Here is a 16,866-nt window from a genome sequence, read left to right as displayed (position 1 = left end):
GCTACAAAAGTGTAAAGCTAGTGTTAAAATGGAACTTCGTAAAGTAACCTTAACTCTGGTGCAGCTACCACTGCTCCATAATACTATGGTTAAACCCACTGAGTTTGCTCAGCACCTAGAGATCAGTGCACTCAGAAGCAAAGAAAAAACAGACTGTAAAAATCCTTTTCACTTATCTTTACTGAACTTAATGAGTAGGCTTTAAAAACTGTAGCTAAGATTTAACAATTAGCATACCAGCAGCACTGCACTCAAGGAGTTAGTTGGCACGCCAGAAGAAATTTCCATCTATAACAGTTTGTTTTTGCTCATCTAAACAGCTGAATAACAAGTTAATACAGGTCCCACCAACAAAACAGTCACTCACCATTTGACAGATTTTTTTAAACACATAAAAATGAAGGGCTTGTTATTGAATACTTTAAAAAAAAAGTCTGAACCCTGTTATTCACTTTTAAGAACACACAGATTGTTTTAATTCAAGTTTGCAAAACTGAGTGTGTACTTCTGGTTTTCTGGGGAAAAATGAGCATGATTGTGGAAAGTCAGTTTAGTCATGCACAACAACAGTATTAATCCAACACACAACTGTACACTGAGATAGTAAAGTCATCAGTTTGCCACATAAGGCCACTGAACATCTGTTGAATACTTTTCCTTTATTTGGTCTAATTTTTTATAAACTACATGGAAAAAGCACAGCAACTAGTACTATAGCTTTTTGGTAACGCAAAAATGTCAAAACAAACCTCTCAGGACGGTTAATAAATTAATACGCAGATGAAAAATGTTCTTATGAACTGGATTGTTTCATTAGTTGCAAAGCCCCAAGACTTATCACATCAGACACCATCTTTAATTCTCCTGAATACGGTTATTAGCTTCTCCTCCTCCCCACCCCAAAATATAGAAAGCTTTGTTTTGCTTTTCAGAATCTATTCTGAGCATATAAAGTTCTGAAAAATTAAACTGCCCGTCATAATCAAGCTTCTGAGTTTTGTAAAATGGCTGAAAATGGATCCATCATGGCCAGTATTTTGGATTACTTTTGACAGAGAGGTTCCAGATAGCTGGGTTAGAAGATAATTTTCCTCTTACATTTTGTTTAATAGCAATAAAGGTAATAGAATGCGAGGTTTTTCTCCAATAATGGACTATCTGCTTCAAAAAGTAAAACCCTCAGATTCACCTCAATGCTTATTTAGGTAAATCCGACATCTCATCTTGGTGTTAATTTGGCACTGAAAAATAAATATCATTGGTGCATACGTTTGCATTAATGTTATTGCCTAATTATCCTTGTTTCAAAAGCAGTATTTATTCACTTCACCTGTTAAAAAAGAGCTTCTCTTAGTACTCTGAGTTACACTAAACATGAAAATGTGACCCTTTACAGATTAACTCATTTTCATTTACATTATCCGATGTCCTTTTTTTCCAAATGATGTCTTCAAGTGCCTCATCAGTGTTTCGTATCCCAAATTATACTGGCAAACACACAAAAACTGAACAAAAAGCAAATATTTCCATTTTTACTGTAATGGAATATTTGTCCTTTAAGATAATTTCCTTCTGCCTGGAGCGTGTACTGTGCTTTACTCAGTTTAATTTGATTCATTTTGGTATCTAGCACAGCAAAGTGTGAGTGTTTCTTGTGTTAGCATCATTTCTAATACCATGTTCAATCTACTGTTACCTGTACAAATGAACTAGCAGACTAAACAGATCACTTGAGTCAAGCCTGTGCACTATCAGCTTTGAAAATGATTAAGAATATAGAAACACACTCACCTTCAGGCTCACCACAGAGTGTACACTGTGATTCTGAAAAGAAAAAAGAGAGAGATAAAAGTCATTTCTTCTGCTCATATTTGAGATCATTACTTCTGCTCAAGGGATATCAAATCACAATCATTTACAAATGTAACCCAAACTGGCAGTACTCATATTGTGCATGAATGAGAAGTATCACAAGAATGACCATAGTGGGTCAGATCGATGGTTCATCTAGCCCAGTATCTTTCTTTCGACAGTGACCAATGCCACATGCTTCAGAGGGAATTAACAGAACAGGGAAATTATCATGTGATCCATCCTCTGTCATCCAATCCCAGCATCTGACAGTCAGAGCATGGGGTTGCATCCCTGACTATCTTGGCTAATAGCTATTGATGGACCTATCCTCCATGAACGTATCTAATTCTGTATTGAACCCTGTTATACTTTTGGCCTTCACAACATCCACTGACCACAAGTTCCAAAGATTGACTGTGCATTGTGTGAAGGAGTACTTCCTTTAGTTCGTTTTAAACCTGCTGTTGATAAAATTTTATTGGGTGACCCCTGATTCTTGTGTTATCTGAAGGGGTAAATAACATTTCCTTATTCACTTTCTCCATACACTCATGATTTTATAAATTTCTATCATATCTCTCTTTACTCGTCTCTTTTCCAAATTGAACAGTCCCAGTTTTTTAATTTCTCTTCATATGAAAGCTGTTCCATACCCTTCATCATTTTTGTTGCTCTTCTCTTCACCTTTTCAATTTTTAATATATTTTTTTTATATGGGGTAACCAGAACTGCATGCAGTATTCAAGATGTGGCCGTACCATGATGGCATTATGATATTTACTCTCTTAGTGTCTAACCCTTTCTTAATGCTTCCTAACATTCGGTTAAGCTTTTTTGAATGCTGCTGCACATTGCATGGATATTTTCCCAAAAACTACCTACAGTGACTCCAAGATCTCTGTCTTGTGTGGTAATAGCAAATTGAAACCACATCATTTTGTATGGATAGTTGGGGTGGTGTATTCCAGTGTGCATTACTTTGAATGTATCAACATCGAATTTCATCTTACATTTTGTTGTCTAGTCACCCAGTTTTGTGAAATCCTTTTGTTAACTCTGTGCAGTTTGCTTTGGACTTAACTATCTTGAGTAACTTTGTGTTGTCTGCAAGCTGTGCCACCTCACTGTTTACCCCTTTTTCTGGATCATTTATGAAAATACTGAATAGCAGTGGTCCCAGCACAGATCCCTGGGGGTCACTGCTATTTACCTTGGTTCATTCTGTTAACTGAACACATATTCCTACCCTTTATTTCCTGTCTTTTAACCAGTTATTGATCTTTGGGAGAACCTTCCCTCTTATCCCATGACTGCTTATTTTGTTTAACAGTCTTTGGTGAGGGACCTTGTCAAAGGCTTTCTGAAATTCAAGTACACAATAGCCACTGGATCCCCCTTGTCCACCTGCTGTTGAACCCCTCAAAGAATTCTAATAGATTGGTGAGGTATGGTTTCCCTTTACAAAGCCATGTTGACTCTTCCCCCATCAAATCGTGTTCCTCTATATGTCTGATAATTCTGTTCCTTTACTATAGTTTCAACCAATTTGCCTGGGACTGATGTTAGGCTTACCAGCCTGTAATTGCCTGGAGCTTCTCTTAAAAATTGGGGTCACATTAGCTATCCTCCAATCATCTGGTACAGAAGCTAATTTAAGAAGTACCACTGTTCTTACTTCCGCAATTTCATATTTGAGTTCCTTCAGAATTTTTGGGTGAATATCATCTGGTCTTAGTGACTTATTACTGTTTAGTTTAATTAATTTGTTCCAAACCCTCCTCTATTGACACCTCACTCTGGGGCTGTTCTTCAGATTTGTCACTTTAAAAGAATGGCTCAGGTATGGGAATCTCACTCAGATCATCTGCAGTGAAGATCGATGCAAAGAATTCATTTAGCTTCTCTGCAACATCCATGTCTTCCTTCAGTGGTCCTTTAACACCTTACATAATGACAGGTTTCAGAGTAGCAGCCGTGTTAGTCTGTATCCGCAAAAAGAACAGGAGTACTTGTGGCACCTTAGAGACTAACAAATTTATGCTCTAATAAATTTGTTAGTCTCTAAGGTGCCACAAGTACTCCTGTTCTTTTAACACCTTAGTCATCCTGCAGCCTCGCTGACTGTTTGGTAGGCTTCCTGCTTCTGCTGTACTTAATTATTTTGCGGTTAGAATTTGAAGAGCAACTAGCAAAAGACTTTTTAACTAATTATACTTTTACATTTGAGTTGCCAGAGTTTATGCTCCTTTCTATTTTCCTCAGTAGGGTATTCATGACTTTCAATTTTTAAAGGATGCCTTTTTGCCTCTAACTGCCACTTTTACTCTGTTTAGCCATGATGGCATTTTTGGTCCTCTTACAGTTTTTTTAATTTTGGGTATATATTTAATTTGAGCTTCTATTATGGTGTTAAAAAGTTTCCATGTAGCTTGCTGGCATTTCATTCTTGTGACTGTTCATTTCAATTTCCGCTTAACTAGCTTCCTCATTTTTGTCTAGTTTCCCTTTCTGAAGTTAAATACTACTGTGGTCAGTTTCTGGTATTTCCCCTCACGCCCAGGATATTAAATTTGATTACATTATGGTCACTATTACCGAGCAGTTCAGTTATATTCACCTCTTGGACCAGATCCTGTACTCCATTTAGGATTAAATCCTAAACTCCCCTTGTGGGTTCCAGGATTAGCTGCTCTAAGAAGCAGTCATTAATGGTGTCTAGAAATTTTATCTCTGCATCCTATCTTGAGGTGACTTGTATCCACTCAAATATGGGGATTGTTGAAATCCCCCATTATTACTGAGTTTTCTATTTTTATAGCCTCTCTAATCACAATTACCATGACCATCCCAGTCAGGTGGTTGATAGTATATTCTTACTGCTATACCCTTATTATTCAAGCACAAAATTTCTATCCACCGAGATTCTATGGTACAGTTTGATTCATTTAATATTTTTACTATATTTGACTATGTTTTCTTTCACATATAGTGCCACTCACCTACCAGCACAACCTACTCTGTAATTCCTATATATTTTGTACCCTGGTATTACTGTGTCCCATTGATTATCATTGTTCCACCAGGTTTCTGTGATGCCTATTATATAAATAGCCTCATTTAATACCAGGCATTCAAGTCCACCCATCTTAGTATTTAGACTTCTAGCATTTATATACAAGCACTTATACAATTGGTCACTTTTTAGTTGTCTGGCTCCATGTGATGTAATTGAATGGGACTCTCTTTTGTTTGACTGTTTCTCTTCAGTTCCTACTTGTACTTCAATTTCTATTCTCTCCTCTTTATCAGGATATAGAGAATCCCTGTTAACAGATCTTCTCCAATGGGATGTCTCTGTCCAACTCATGTGCTCCTCTGCACCAGACAGCATTCCCCCAGTCAGTTTAAAATCTCTTCTACAACCTTTTTCATTTTACATGCCAGCAATGTGGTTCCATTTTGGTTTAAGTGGAGCCCATCCTTCCTGTATAGGCTCCTTCTTCCCCAAAAGGTTGCCGGCTTCCTAATACACCTAAAACCCTCCTCCCTACACCATCATCTCATCCACTCACTGAGACCCTGCAGTTCTGCCTAACTGTCCCTGAGCATGGAACTGGAAGCATTTCAGTGAATACCATTATGGAGGTCCTGGACTATCATCTCTTACCTAAATTTGGCCTCCAGGCCCTCTCTCCTACCTTTCCCCTATGTCATTGATACCTACATATACCATGACCACTGACTACTCCCCAGTACTGCACATAAGTCTGTCTAGATGTCTTGAGAAATGCACAACCTTCGCACCCAACAGGCAAGTCACCATGAGAGTCTCCCGGTCATCACACACTCAGCTATATGTATGTCTCATGATTGAATCCCCCATTACTATTACCTGACTCTTCCTAGTAACCACGATTCCCTCCTCTGGAGAGATATCCTCTGTGCAAGATTACTTTTAATGAAAATTACTTTTAATGAAAATAAAGTTTTGTACAAGGAATTTTTTAAAAATAGGTTTTACTCAAATGGTTAAACAATGACAAATCTGACTCTCAGTTACAGCCATGAAATCCCACAGAATCTAGTTGAGTGCAAGGGTGTAACTAAAAATATTTGGTCCATTAGTATTTTGGATATGGAAAACTGCATGGAGTCATTGGCAACTGAAATCTATAATACCCTCTTAATTTTATTACTAAGAATAATAAATAATAATGGGGGCCGAGTTTATACTCTTTTCTTCCAGAAGGTTTCTAAATTCTCTGGGTCAAGTCCTGCAAATTAGTGAATAACCTGAGTTATGCCCCTCTTTAAAATATTCAAAAATAACGCTAAGGAATAAAGACCCCCTGATGCTTCTGTCCCCAACGCAGCATTTGGCAAAGCATGTGAGCCCCTCTAGTCAGACCTACAACACGCTCCTTTCCTCCTCTCTCAATTGCACTGTGGGGAGCTGCCAATGCTGCTCCTCAGCAAGGAGGAGAACACAGAGACTTCTTGCAAAAGATTCCTTCTTCCTGATATCTCAACACTCACACTCACTGTTCCAGCTGAGTTTTCACCTTTACATGGCAATGAAGGGCTGCCTGTGATTAGACTGTTTGTCTTACATGTCTTTTGTATAGCAAACACAAAAAATCTCCATTCCCTGAAATACCACTACCTCTAGTGTGGTCACTGTATCAAATTGTGGGATAACTCTATAATGTAGGACAAAACCTGAAAAATACTATCATCAGTTGAAATCACAAGGAGTAATTAGATCAGTGGAATATAATGACCTACACTGGAAGTAGCCCATTAACATCTCTACTCCTAAATATATAGCACCATATACAGTACTTAATGACCACAGTCAGTCAGAGCCTCTGCTTATTTCCCAGATGAAACATGGCACCTCCAACAGCAGAGAAATTGCTACAGCCATGCTGAGACAGAAGTTCAATACTGACTCAGAGAACACTGCCATACACTGAATCACCATCCCAGAAGCATTTTTTAAAAACTATCCGCATATGTTGATAAGTGTTAACCTTCAAATCTACATTTTTAGATTATGTCCCTTTAAAAAAAAAAACAAAATAAAACAAAAAAAACCACCTCTTCTCCTTGCCAAAATAATGTCACTCCAAGGAAGTATTTTTAAAATACTCTGCAAATAGATAAGAACAAATTGCATATAAGCAACATGTACAGCATAAATACAACCACATGAGTGAGATTTCAAGACTTCAAGCAAAAAATAAATGTGAACCAATGCATTAGTACTAAAAGTTTAGCAACTAATGTACTCATCCTCTTAGTGGTGTATGTTACAGCCTTAACTATGCTTTATCTAGGTAGATGTTACGTAAATGAATAACAGCATTCTCCCCCTCAACCTCTTTGCCTCCACCTTTTTAAAGTTTGTTTCCATCAGAATCACATGCAAGCTGTCTTGGTGATGCATATTTTAATTTTCAATTGGCAGGCACAACTTCTAAAATGTGAATAAAAAAGTATTCATTTAAATCATCCAGTAACATTATTTGTACTGTAGCAACAAGGAACCTCAGTACTTAGTCCATAATTCATCCCTTTTATTCACTTAACTCTTATAGGCCTTCCATTGCATTTTGTCCTTTTAGGCCCTGATACCCTGAACACTTAAACGAGTATTTAATTTTAAAGTATTAGCATATGTTGAGTAATATGTAAAGACTACTCACATGTGTAATTAAATAATTAAGAACAAGACACAATAAAATGATTGTTTTAACAGGTTTATTTAATTTCATTTCATGTTTCTTATTCTTGCTATATTAATGTGAACAATCTGTCTGATGGGTGGCAAAGTCAGATACACTGATAAGCAGTTCCTTCTGGAAAACTCTGAAACTGATTTAAAAAAAAACAAAAAACCAACACCACAGCCCTAAAGCAGTAATGGAAGAACCTCAAGAGTTTCAACATGACTGATTGAGACATGGCGCCCAAATACATTAGCTTGACTAAATTATCTCATCTTCTTTGGCTTAAGGGCCCAATCCAATTCCTACTGAATGGCAAATAGTGTACTGGGTTTAAAATCCCCTAGAAGCTGTTAGTCTTGACATTAAGGAAGAACTACCTCTGTGTAGGAAAAGGGGCATGGGTACTGAATTGATTACCAGCTTGACATTTACAGTGAATCCATGATATTATCCAATTTATAGAAGTATCTCTCAAGACAGAGAGCTAAGCCTGACAAGGCAATCAGAATCTTATAACAGGAAACCAGCAAGCCCTTCCTATATTTTAATACTGTCAGTTGGGTGTAACAAGGGAAACAGAGATGTTTGAGAAGAAAAAGAAGGAAGTTAACAGTGTAGGTAACAGTGCAGTTGGTAGATGGTCCAGAAGACTAAACAAAGGGTAAAACAGTGTAAAAAAAGATAGTAACATATGTTGTGTGCAGTTTAGTAAGCGAGTGATACTGACAAACATGTTGAGGGTTGCTAAGGCAGAGCAGAGGTGGACATACTGACTGCCTCAGTGCCACTATCAGTGAAAAAGTTAGAAAACATATACCAGAGTAAAGCTTAAAAACTAATTTAAATCAGGTGACACAGGCTTGTTGCTGGGTCACTGATGGGTGAATGATGCAAGGGGCAGCTCAGAAGATTTTTTTTAAGTCTTTCTTGAGGTTTCATTGACAGTGGCAGCAGACCGTGCATAGCTGCTTATAGATCTCTGGGAAAGAATGGGCTCCAGACTCAGAACTTCTGGCTCGTTTGCTGACCCCGTGTGTTTTATTAACAACTGCTATTCTGGTTTGTAGGCTTTCACAGCATGACCAGTGTGGCGCTCTCTCATTATTCTCAAGAATTCTCAGCACTGTTTTCAAAAGGTCCTCATTCACTGATGTAATCACTATTCACTGATGGCATCACCATCCTCTTCCTCCCCTGTTTCTAATGCATTATAGTACCAGTTTGTTTGTTTGGCCAATATTGCTACAGGATTGCTGTAAATCTGTAGCAGAGTATCTACTCTAATAGCATGCATTGAAAAATAAGGCTCAACCACCATGGCTGATGCCAGGTAGAGCTTTCCTATCAAGACTTCACTGGCACTTTCTTCCCAGATTTGTTAGTTTCAGGTCCTTGCTATAAGCAAGTCATAAGCTTCCTCTTTCACCTCTCAGCACACTCAGAGAAGGCTGACGGGATTTTCATTTTGAATTTCTCAATTCTTGCCCTGCTGAGAATGAAAAACACTTGAATTGACTGCGATGTCTCTGTGTGGATTGGGAGAAAGCAGACTAAGGCTTGGTCTATACTAAACCCCCAAATCGAACTAAGGTACGCAACTTCAGCTACGTGAATAACGTAGCTGAAGTTCGAAGTACCTTAGTTCGAACTTACCTCAGTCCACACGCGGCAGGCAGGCTCCCCCGTCGACTCCGCGGTACTCCTCTCGTCTAGCTGGAGTACCACAGTCGACGGCGAGCACTTCCTGGTTCGACTTATCGCGTCCAGACAAGACGCGATAAGTCGAACCCAGAACTTCGATTCCCAGCCGCCGAACTAGCGGCTGGGTGTAGACATACCTAAGTGGATGTTGATGATTCATAAGTGATCTTATGCTTACAAATTTCCTCTATTCCAACCAGCTACTTGGGGAGGACCAGGCCTCCTTAAAGTTTTGCTTGGCTCATCAATCACAAAAATAAAAACAAGACTTGTTCTATTAGTCATGTAGATAAGAAAATGTTTGAGAGACTGTATGGAGGGAGTATTGTTTGTAAGAGTACAACTCATTTTAAGAGGTCTCAGTACTGATTGTATGTTTGAACATCCAGCATAACTACAGTAAGGTTTCTATGGATATCCCAGTTGAGAAAAACCTTGAAGGACACACTGGCTTTGCTGGTATGCATGGCAGCACATAATGTATTTGTATGCTGCCTATGAGAGAATGAACAATGTTCTGATTGGTACTCGCAATGGTACTGCTCTAAAATTAGATTCACTAGGTTTCAAATGACCATACAAAAATACACATATTATGGATGTGTGTACATACTTATATATAAAAAACAAAGGCTTGAAATCTCATTAAGTTATTTCTTAAAAAAGTCTTTCAACTTTTTTTCTCAGCTAGATCTTATATCTGGGAAGGGAAGATTTCTCTATGAGGTGGGTCCATATAGATATCTATTTCAGTGTTCTCTCTCCTGTTGGTCTATTAGCCCTCAATTCTGTGAGCACTCACATGTGAGTTGCCTGATTATAGGAAGTATTTGTGACAAGATCATTTCTAGGCTCCTGACAAATTACTTCTGGGTCCCTGGTCAGCTGCAAAAGACAAAATGGCTTTAATTTGGCTGTTCCCCCTTCCAGTGCGGGACCATCTGCAGCAGTCATACTCAGCAACAAACAGGCAAATCACTCAGAGCAACTCAAAACAATAGTCCCACATCAAACCTACCTTCCCTCAGGAAGGTTCTGTCAGGCAGTCTACTCAGTTCCTGGCCCTAGCCAGGCTGCTCTCAAGGAATGGAAGCTGAAGGACTGCTCTCACTCCAAGCCAGTTCCTAACTGAGCTGGACCCTCCCCTTTTCATCCGCCTCTCTAAGCCTGATACCTACTGCACATGTAGCAGGGCAGAGCTGATTGATCCCACAGCAGATAGTTAACCCTTTACAGTGTGGGGTTTTTAATACCCCATCACAGTATTATGTTAAATATTATATATTAAGTCTACTTGGGGAGTTGAAGGAAGTGTTTCCCACTGCTGATGCTGGTCATTTCACCAGGTTCACAAGAGCTATAGATAGATAGATACCTAGATATAGATTAGCACCTTATTTGTTGTTCCTCTCTTGACCTGACATTCTCAATTCAGTCTTTAATTTTTTTTTCTCCTTAGTACACTGTTGGAGACATATGGCTAACTAAAGACCTCTCAATCTTGTAAACACTTAACGTGAGCAACTTCCATTGGACTAATAATAGTTATGATTAGTTTATAGTTTTAAAGTGATTTCAAGTAGTGTATCTCCATACTGTGTACAAGGACTAAGTATTATTTTTGGAATAAGCATGAAGTAGATATCTAACATTTTTTGCCTTCACACTGACTTTAATTTCTCCTTGTTTTGACATCAAAAGAAATAAAAAAAAAAAAAACATAAGAATAGCTGCATCATGAAAAGCAAAACCTGGAGTTATATTTATCCTTATATTTCAGTGTCATGATTTACGAAAGAAAATATGCCAAAAAGGCCAAATATTACTGTTTGTGAAGCAGAACATTCATATGTTACACATAGCACACACCACAATTATGATTAATTATGCCATAAACTGAACTCAGCTGGCCAAATTCATTCCTGGTGTAATTTCACTCACGTAAATGAATGGGCTAAATTTGGCTTAGTCACTAGTTATTTACCAAACTGACTAATTAATTTTTTTTCACATTTTGAGTATTTTAATTAAGATACACAGCACACACAGTATTCTTTTCTTAACCACTTGCTTTTATATAAAGTAACACAGTTTCCCCCCTTTAATATGGCCAGTGAAGTCAATAGGCGTCAACATATAATACAAAGAGATTTTAAAGCCAGGTGGGATCATCATCATAATCTAGTCTGACCTCCTATGTAACAAAGGTCATAGAACCTCGCCCAATAATTTCTGCATCGGGTCCATAACTTCTATTGGGCTATAGCACATATTTTAGAAAGATATCCAGTCTTGATTAAAGATTGCAAATGATCGAGAATCCACCATGTCTCTAGGTTTGCTTCAATGGTTAATTATTCTCAGTGTTAAAAATGCACCTTATTTTTAGTCTGAATTTGTCTAGCTTGCACTAAAAGATCATCATCAAAGAGACACAATACTCTTCTTCCTATAAAGTGGTATATGCTAGCCAAGACTTTCAGAAGTGACTAGTGATTTTGGCACTTAAACTGAAGCACCTCAACGGACCCTTACTTTCAGAGGATGGATGCTCAGAATGTTCTAAACTGTTATTCCACCAACACCAATATATACTATATGTAGCACACACAGTTCTCCTCTGTAACAAGACCTTCCTTTGTAGTATCCCACAAGGTTCATTTTTTGGCTCTCTGCTCTTTTCTATCTACCGTCTATCCTTGTGCTTTTATCTCTATCATTATCCTTAACTACAAATTAAACCACAATAATTCTAATTTTTCATCACTTTTAAAGACTCTTATTTGTCTATCTTGAGCAGGTAAACTTGTGACTTCTCAATTTGTTTCAGCAACAGTAAATGCTTCAAAAGAAAGGTCTTCTCTTGGGAACGACGAACATCCTCAAGCACAATTTCACGTTCTCCATCTCACTTCTTAGTGTATGCACAATGTGCTTTAGGTGGCACATGACCAGGATTCATCAACGTATTTGGTCTTCTGGTTGGATCATTAGCTTCCCTGGCTGAGGCCAGGTACTGACATGGAGTGCGACATGAATGCTGATCCCACTACTTGATTCCTATTAGCCTACACAGACCATAATCTGAAGCTAGGTCTACACTACCGGGGGGGGGGGTGTTTCGACCTAAGATACGCAACTTCAGCTACGTGAATAGCGTAGCTGAAGTTGCGTATTTTAGATCGACTTACCTGGCTGTGAGGACGCCGGCGAGTCGACCGCTGCCGCTCCGCTGTCGACTCCGCTTCCGCCTTTTGCCGCGGTGGATTTCCGGAGTCGACAGCAGAGCGATCAGGGATCGATTTTATTGCGTCTTCACTAGACACGATAAGTCGATCCCCAATAGATTGATTGCTACCTGCCGATCCGGCGGGTAGTGAAGACGTGCCCTGAGTGTGATCCATGACCTTGAACTCTTCTCATCCTACTGTATCTCCTCTTTCTGAAAACCTACCTATCACTATTACTGCAACATATGTCACTGTCCTGTTTCACTCCACCTCTGCTAAATCATCATTCACATTCTTGTCTTGACTCATGCAACATTCTTCTCCCTGTGGGTCTCCCTAAGCTCCAGCATGGTCAGAAGGATGGCCACACCATGCCATAGTCAAACAAACTCATTCTTTTTAGGATATAGCTCAAAGTTGGTCTCCCTTTTTATAAAAAAATCTTCCCACCTATTGAGGAGGGATGGTCTTGTGGTTAAAGCATCACAATGGAACTCAGGAGATCGGGGTTTTGTTATACTTTTTCTGTGTGATCATGGACAAATCATTTAACCTCTCTACATCTCAGCTTCCTGTCAGTAAAATACTGACTACAATACTTCCCTGCCTGATAAGAGTGTTTGTGATGTAAAATTCCTTAGCACATGAGGTGATCCAATACACTGATGAGCATTCTAAATGAGACTACAAATAAAATACTTCACAGACTGTGTGTGTGTGTCTCTCTCTCTCTCTCACTCCTCCACTTCCCTGCACCCTCACTCTCTGTGTAACACCAGTCTTTTCTGTCTCTCCCTCATGTGATCTGTTGATTTGAAGAAAAGAAAAAAAAAACCCTTCTCTGCTGCAGCTCCTGTCTTCTGGAATAATCTTCCTGAATCTCTCTGCCTCAACCACTCTCCATCTCATTTTAAAGCTCAGCTACAAACACGTGTAGTCTCTCTTGCTTATATTTCTTAAAATTTCCTCTCTCTTCCAGTTACTACCTAACTCTGTAGGTCACAAGTTTGAATGAAAGAAGCTATAAAAATAAAATATTATTGTACTGCATTGTGCATTTCACACTGATGAAGAAGGGAGTTCATAGGATTTTGAAAATACACCAATTTACAGACCAGCAAAAACCCATAAGCTACATAATATTACTGAACACCACTGTTGAAAAATCAGAATTCCAAGCATTACAAGAAGAATGGAGATTATTTCTGTTATGGAGTGAAATATACTTGTCCTCCCAGTGAAATATAGTTTTGTTTGTTCGAACATAAATCTTTGGAATGAAACATAAAATCAAGTAGGAATTCCAGTAAACTTTAAAAATCCATTCTAACATTAGCATTTAATACTTCAAATTTTCATTTCACTGATATCAGAGGAAGAAGGGTGCTGCAACTGTTTGTAATACTATTGCATTACCATCAGTATGTGTTTACCCTGATGTCACTGAAACGGAATTCACAATTCTTACTGTGCCATTTAAAGAGAAATAAAGTATCTGTATATTATATTGGGATTTAGCGAAGCTAGTAGATAAGGCATAATTTAGGGCTGTGCTGAGAGACCATTAGTCATTGTCAGGATTTTGGTCCAATATTTGTATCTAAATGCAACTATGAATAGTGTCCATAAAAGCTGATTGTATTATGAATTGTGTTTCATTCTCTCTTTTTATGTCTCCCAATTTATGACTCCCTATATTATCTACTATCCCTCTTCTTTTCTTTATCTGGAGCTCTCTCACCCTGTTGATTTCGCACTGTAGCACAGTGCTGTCAGATGAAATGTAAATGTGACAGACTCTGATTCACAACTAGCATGTTTGATTCACTCCAAAGATGGAGTGAGTCCTTCTGACAGCTTCCCAGTTCAAAATGAATGTCTTAGCATTTCCTGCCCTATGCTCACATATCCACATAACTAAGAGAGGTCTCATCTCGCAGAGATATCCATAGGCAGAATTTTTAAACTCTACAAAAATGTCTTCAAGGATCATATGAGTGAAATGGTGCAAGTACAGAAAACTTTGTGAATGCAGGGGCGTCTCGTGAAACAAGGTTTCACCAGAGCAAGGACTCAGTCCTATTTTTGCAGTAAGGGCACTATTAGCCTGATCCAAAGCCCACTGAAGTCAGTGGAGAGGGTCCCGTTTTACCTACCTGTCATGCAGCCAAGAAGTGGTAAGAAGAATTGTGTCAGCATCACTTCCTAATACACCGCTACCTCGATATAACGCGACCCGATATAACACAAATTCGGATATAACGCTGTAAAGCAGTGCTCCGGGGGTACAGGGCTGCGCACTCCGGTGGATCAAAGCAAGTTCCATATAACGCGGTAAGATTTTTCGGCTCCCGAGGACAGTGTTATATCGAGGTAGAGGTGTACTATATGACTTTTTTATTGAGTGTGTTCATGCTTGCAACAGTGCAAGCAAAAAAATCAGACTCCAGAGAATATTAAAAACATACCAGGGGTTAAATAGGAACTTGGCTTATTTCCATGAACAGTCATAGAAGAGCCATATCTGAACAGATTCAGATAAGTTAAGTGGTCAAATAAATAATTATTAATAATATTTCTATTTTAAAAGACCTTTCCTGAAAAGCACTGCACTAACATTTAAATGCAACAGCCAACCATCAAAGTATCACAAAGAATGTATATAAAAATTGAATGATACTAGCTATTTAGAATCATTGTGACTAAGCCAATAAATGCCTTTCATCCCTGTGGACCCATTTCTACAAAAACTCTTATTACTGAGCATATTGCTTGTTTCCATGAATAATGCCCTTCATTGCTAATCTAACTCTAACCCTTCCCTCTGTTCATTTACAGTGTGGCCACTCTTGAACGGGGTGTGCAGTTCCTGCCATATGGAAAAGACTTCTTGAATATCTTATACCTTCCGCATGGGTCAATTCTATTTGCTATCTTCAGTGATTTAGATAATGGCATACAGAGTGCACTTTTAAAGTTTGTGGATGATTCCAAGATGGGAGGGGTTGCAAGTGCTTTGGAGAATAGGATTAAAATTCAAAATGATGTGGACAAATGGAGAAATGGTCTGAAGTAAACAGGATGCAATTCAATAATGACAAATGCAAAGTACTCCTCTTAGGAAGGAACAATTACACCTCTACCCCGATATAACGCTGTCCTTGAGAGCCAAAAAATCTTAACGCGTTATAGGTGAAACCATGTTATATCGAACTTGCTTTGATCCGCCGGAGTGCGCAGTCCTGCCCCACCGGAGCACTGCTTTACTGCGTTATATCCGAATTCATGTTATATCGGGTCGCGTTATATCGGGGTAGAGGTGTAGTTGCACACATACAAAATGGGAAATGACTGCCTGTGGAAAGGGATCTGGGTGTCATAGTGGGCCACAAGCTAAATATGAGTCAACAGTGTAACACTTTTGGGAAAAAAGTGAACATCATTCCGGGATGTACTAGCAGGAGTGTTGTAAGCAAGACACAAAAAGTAATGCTCTACTCTGCACTGATTTGGCCTCAACTGTAGTACTGTGTCCAGTTCTGGGCACATTTCAGGAAAGATGTGGACAAATTGGAGAAAGTTCAAAGAAGAGCAAAAAAAATGACTGAAGGTCTAGAGAACATGATCTGTGAGGGAAGATTGAAAAAACTGGGTTTGTTTAGTCTGGAGAAGAGAAGATGGAGAGGCGACAACACTTTTCAAGTAAATAAGAGGTTGTTACAAGGAGGAGGGAGGTAAATAGTTCTTGTTAATCTCTGAGGATAGGACATGAAGCAATGGGCTTAAATTGCAGCAAGGACGGTTTAGGTTGGACATTAGGAAAAACTTCCTGACTGTCAGGGTAGTTAAGATGTGGAATACATTGCCTAGGGAGGTTGTGGAATCTCCATCATTGGAGATTTTTAAGAGGTTAGACAAACGTGTGTCAGGGATAGTCTAGATAATACTTAGCCCTGCCATGAGTGCAGGGGACTGGACTAGATGACCTCTCTAGGTCCCTTCCAGTCCTACGATTCAGCAGGACTACTCATGACAGCACGCTCTACACCCACAAGGATCAGGCCTTAGGGATAGAAAACGAAATACCCACTGCAAACGTGGTCAAGAGCTGAAGAGAAAAGGAAAGACCTTTTGGATATATTAGATTAGCAACTGAACTATATCAGGAAAGATGGCTCAAGTGGAGTGAATGAGTTAAAAATACATTAGACATAACTTTTATAACAAACATATGTATGCTTATTGTGACTCATATCTTACTGTACTTCAACCACACTATTCTCTTTTCTTGTATATACTGTACCACCTTCCCTTTTGCTGCTTACATAAGATAATAATTTTGTACTGTC

General features: G+C 38.8%; 1 protein-coding gene across 1 annotated transcript in view; it reads right to left on the bottom strand.

The window, feature by feature from the left end:
- DLGAP2 (DLG associated protein 2) overlaps nucleotides 1-16,866 on the bottom strand; it is a 649,549-nt gene that overhangs the window by 316,659 nt on the left and 316,024 nt on the right. Inside the window, exon 4 of the mRNA XM_065400541.1 lies at nucleotides 1,792-1,824. Within this exon, the coding sequence (XP_065256613.1) occupies nucleotides 1,792-1,824 (33 nt within the window). The remainder of the gene's footprint in view (nucleotides 1-1,791; nucleotides 1,825-16,866) is intronic.

Source organism: Emys orbicularis, chromosome 3, assembly GCF_028017835.1.
Source record: "Emys orbicularis isolate rEmyOrb1 chromosome 3, rEmyOrb1.hap1, whole genome shotgun sequence".
NCBI classification, from domain to species: domain Eukaryota; kingdom Metazoa; phylum Chordata; order Testudines; family Emydidae; genus Emys; species Emys orbicularis.
The sequence above is the reverse complement of the archived record's forward strand: the minus strand, read 5'-3'. Positions and strand labels throughout refer to the sequence as shown.